The sequence below is a fragment of the Hyposmocoma kahamanoa genome, unplaced genomic scaffold (genome assembly GCF_003589595.1).
Source record: "Hyposmocoma kahamanoa isolate Upper Pololo Valley unplaced genomic scaffold, ASM358959v1 67, whole genome shotgun sequence".
NCBI classification, from domain to species: domain Eukaryota; kingdom Metazoa; phylum Arthropoda; class Insecta; order Lepidoptera; family Cosmopterigidae; genus Hyposmocoma; species Hyposmocoma kahamanoa.
Genome location: NW_020653855.1, coordinates 7,780,079 through 7,784,814, shown reverse-complemented (window position 1 = coordinate 7,784,814; position 4,736 = coordinate 7,780,079). Strand labels below are relative to the sequence as shown.

The 4,736-nt window shown below is 34.5% G+C and overlaps 1 protein-coding gene across 1 annotated transcript; it reads right to left on the bottom strand.

The window, feature by feature from the left end:
- Positions 1 to 1,487: 1,487 nt before the first annotated feature.
- LOC113232167 (extracellular serine/threonine protein kinase four-jointed) lies at positions 1,488 to 3,560 on the bottom strand. Its single transcript, XM_026466805.1, has 2 exons — positions 3,303 to 3,560; positions 1,488 to 3,245 (listed from the first exon to the last, which is right to left on the bottom strand). The coding sequence occupies exons 1-2, from the start codon at positions 3,558 to 3,560 to the stop codon at positions 1,935 to 1,937; spliced, it is 1,569 nt and encodes a 522-aa protein (XP_026322590.1). The 3' UTR covers positions 1,488 to 1,934.
- Positions 3,561 to 4,736: the final 1,176 nt, after the last annotated feature.

Below are 4,736 nucleotides of genomic sequence, written 5' to 3'. Positions count from 1 at the left end.
AAAAGACACGCAGGGAGTACAGGTGGGTCGAGCGGGGATACCGGAGCAAATCTGAGCGAGTTCGTTCACTTTACTCGGGTACTGCCGCTGCCGGCGGTCCGCAATGACAAACGCTCCGGCAACAATGCGATATGTGAATAGCTTCATCTAAATTGCACAGCCTTTTCGGCAGTTTTACCAACCCGGCAAATTCGCCGGTCCGGCATTGTGGGAACGAGGCCTTATACTATCTGCAGTCACGACATAATGGGAACGTACTTTTACGCAACGGAAATGGCGCTCTACAAATCCGAAGATAGCCGATTATGGCCGATGCTATTTTTCTAAAGCTGTGTAATATTTTGGTATGATAGTGTAATAAGACAACTAGTGTAACTCCCGCCTGTTCGGTCAATACCTACACGTTCACTCGCAGCATAGGGTTGTCATCACATGTTGTAAAATACAATTTGAAAAAATTAAGGTATTCATCACAATATATCTCATGTTAGCCTTTGTTAAATACAGTACTTACACATGGTTATTTGTAGAACACTAACAACCTCACAAGACTATAGTACTAATGTCAGAAACAAAAACTTTTGCTCCATAACTTTTCATAAAACATACTAAATTTACCAAACATAAACTTAAAAGTTTTTGTTTTACTATCTGACACTATTTTGATTTGTATCTCGATACCTCTAGGAACATTACGCCAAGTTAATTTTTGTACCTGTTCAGTTTTTATTTTGTTCTTTGTGTCTTTGTTTTTTTTTTTCAGAAATTAGTGTTTTGTTTTTTTCCAATTTTGTTTATTGTTTCTTTTTTTCCACAAAATTCGGGGAGCGTAATATTAGTAAATAAATATGGCTGTTAACAAAAATAACAGAAAATGACAAAACAATGAAATTCAAGAAAGAAAGAGATATCGATCTGTTAGTATAGTAGTAAGTTCTAAAGAGCAAGTGTCCTGCTCAACGACACCCGCACTCCTGCGTTTTGCATAGACGTTTCACTGTTTGGAGCGATCTATTGAAATATTTTAATTTAGTATGAAAGTAAAATGTGAAAAATTAGTTGTTAAAACATAAGTTGTTGTTTGTGATCTTAGTAATATTATAGTCAAATCAAGTCAAATAATGTATTTATCATGTATTATTTAACATTGTAGTGTCAGTACGTATTGCCAATTTTACGGCATACAATAAAGAGTATATACTCAGTTTCAATTATAAAATGTCAAATCTTAATTTTAATTTTAATTCTTAATTGCATTAATGTCATTATTTTGTGGTAATTAACTGTTATTCTATGTTCTTGTCATTTAGGTAATCGCTGACTTTATTATATGCTTTCATGGCATTGTCGTTAGTCTGAAGTATATAGTTAGGCAGCTTATATTGTTTACTGTCGTCCGCTAACACAATATTCTTTTAAGATATCATAAAAACCATAATCCAGTTTTAGAATACTGAAATTCTAAACAATAATGAAAGTCGAACACGTGAACTAATTTTAACTGTTTTTAAAAGATTATTGTGTGCTCTATTTTTTGCTGTGTAAAACGGTTATCTGGCACAAATACTATCATGAAAGAAGGTAGCCTTACAGACAACCAGTTTTAATTCATTATGTCTTCGTGTAATATGTATGTGTATAGTCTTGCGAGGTTCTTAGTATTTTACAAATTACCCTATATGTAACATTATCGGGTACATAACGATATATTTATAAATAAAAAAAATATAAATTTTAAACTCCGAGTGAACACTTTAAATCTATAATGATGGCGCGTGCGACCTGCGCTATTCAACGCGAGTGCACTGCGAGATTATGCAAATGTGTGCGTCCTTACACGGCGTGCGGTGCACACATACAAGGCGCGCTGTTACCGTTGTATGAAGTTACCCTATTTGTCTTATTACACTACGCTGGTATTCTAACTCTCTAGATCAGCCTTTAACGGAAAAATTTTGTTCACATTTCTCAACCTGACTTAAAACTTTACCTATTCTCTCATGCAAAATTTTAATATTCTTCTCCGGTAATGGCGGTAATATATCTCTAATTACAGCATTATTTTTTTCATGAAACATTAAACTGAGCTTTGCACCAACTGTTTGCGTTTCAAATAGTTCTTTTAAAGCACTTATAGTCGTCTTTCTGAACACACACAGATTATCCAACATTAAACTATGATAAACATTGTATTTCTTCAGCAATCTGTAGCCGTGAAGTAACCCTGATTCGTTGTCTAAAAAAAGCAGGAGACCACTGTCCATTTTTCTAGCCAAATTATGCGCAGGACCATCCATTATGTTTATATTCCATTGAAAATTAAATAAATTATTCACAATTCTGTCCAAATTTGCAGTTAAATAGTCAAATATGATTAAATCTGACCACTGCGCTAATTCTACGAACTTATCAATCGTTTTCTTATTCAATTTCAAATCTATATGATCAAAATTGCGTTCCTTTTTCTTTTTCATCTTTTTATCTTTTAATTTATCTATTAGTATATCTGTTGATTCGCTTTCCTTTAAAGACATTTTTAAGATATCATATTTATTCAAATGTCGGTTGCTTGGTTTGAAAATGTCGGGTATAGTCGCTGATTCTAAACTGGGAATATATTGTGTTAAAACCACAGCTCTATTACTGTACCATTGGGCAGTTGAAACTTCATTTGCGACGTTCTGCCAAAGTTTATCTTTTAAATCAACAACTTTGACAACAGAAGGCGCAAGATTCGTTATGTTCATCAATTTAGCTACGTAAAAGGAGAAAATTTCTCCCTGGATTTGGTCAGTATTTTGTCTGTATCTGACACAGGCTTGGATGCCATCTTTGAAAGTGACTAAACGATTTTGCATTCTGCCACATCCCGACTCCATCTTTACAACTTCACTCTGGTTGGTATAACTTTCCCATATAGCAGTAGTTGAAGGTCCATACCCTTGCGGCATTGCGTCTTCTACTTCAGGCCCCCAGAAAACATTACCATAAAGAACAGTTTTCTCATTGACCAAAAACGTTTTATTGAAATTTAAACTGTGCTTAAAATCTTCTTTGTTATCTTTTAAGATATTTTTCATATCTTCAGTTAAACTTTTTGGATAAATATCTTTTTTAAACTTGTGATCTTTTTCTCCAGTAAAAGATACGGATACATATCTTTTGTTCTCTTTTGTAATTTCATTGCCTTTTATATCAAATTTTAATGAATTTAATGTTCTAGACAGCCCAGATTCATTGACGATCTTCTTGGGAACTGAATTAACTTTAATTATTTGTGACTGCGTTGTCCCCATTAATACAACACCTATTATTAAACCTAAAATAAAACTTATGCATACACTAATAAGGCAATAATTGTATATTCCATATTCTTTTTTCAAACTTCTTTGTAAATCGTCTTTGTAAACAAAACTTTTATAAAGATAACTATCTTTTCTTTGTATATCTTTTATCTTTTCCTTTTTTCGTTTGTTTTCTAAATCTTCAAGTGATGGTATCCGATCCATATTTGTTTTATCAAAACCTGTGCAGTGGTTTGTAGGAACTTTCGTCTCCATGTTGGGGTGTAGCTTTTTCAGTTGATAGTCATGTTTGAAAATCTGTAACAAAGAGAAATAAATGTTGTTAATAAACCAAATATTCGCGAGAGCTATGTCGATAGCTCATAGACTCCTGACGCTCAAGTCGATTCTGAAAGCCATCTGACGCCTTCAACAGATTCCGGCTTTTTGATTGAAACTTGCATTTATACAATTTAATTAAAGATAAAATTAGCTTCAAAAGTTCCTTGTAACGTCATTCACTAGTGATGTAATAAGGAAGTCATAGCAAAATGAATTTTACGGTTCACAGGTAAAATTTTCTTTGTTTAATACCACTACAGAACCAATGAGACGGTCAATGGGGTCAGCTAGCTAAGTCATTGAATCAATCCCACCCGGAATACACGAGGCTAATTTTTCAAGCTAGGACAGCAAGATAATGCTAGTAAACTCTATCCTGACTTTGTACATGCTGGAAAGTTTTACATGGCGCCAGTAAGTTTTAAACCAGTATCATTGCAGTGACTAAGGTAACAATACGTCTATGGATAATAATGAAGAGCTTTCGTAAAACAAACGCTATTGCTTGACTTCTAAGTAGATTATTTATAATTTCCCACACATCATCGTCATCAATCATGCAGAGATATATCTTTATACTATGGAATTGTGGGGTTTCCCTCTTCACGGTACAATTGTGTTAATTTTGAATTAATTACGATACTCAGTTTCGGCATGACAGACGTAAACAGTTTTGTCTCAGAAACACGTGGTCAGCGGTTGGCAAAACAAAACGTGTCGTCACGGCATAGTATCCGATCGGATACTATTTACGCCACACGAAGCTAGTACACAAGATAGGTTAGTAAAATCAGTGGTGGGAGAAGCTAGTAGCGCAAATAATAGAACCTCATCCTTTTGAACTATCCAAGCTTGAGACGCTAGCTTACTAGCCTAGAAAAGAAGCTAGTTAAATATATACGAAAACCAGAGTTACTAGCTGTCCTGGCTTGACAAACTAGCCTCGTGTATTCCGGGCATTACGTCCTACTGCTGGAAATATCCTTTAAAAAGAGACTTAAGCCAAATTCTAGCCCAATACGGATAGGAAACTTCACACACATCATTAAATTGCTTTGCAGATGTGTGTGGGTTTCCTCACGATGTTTTTTCTTGAACGAAAAGCTCAAG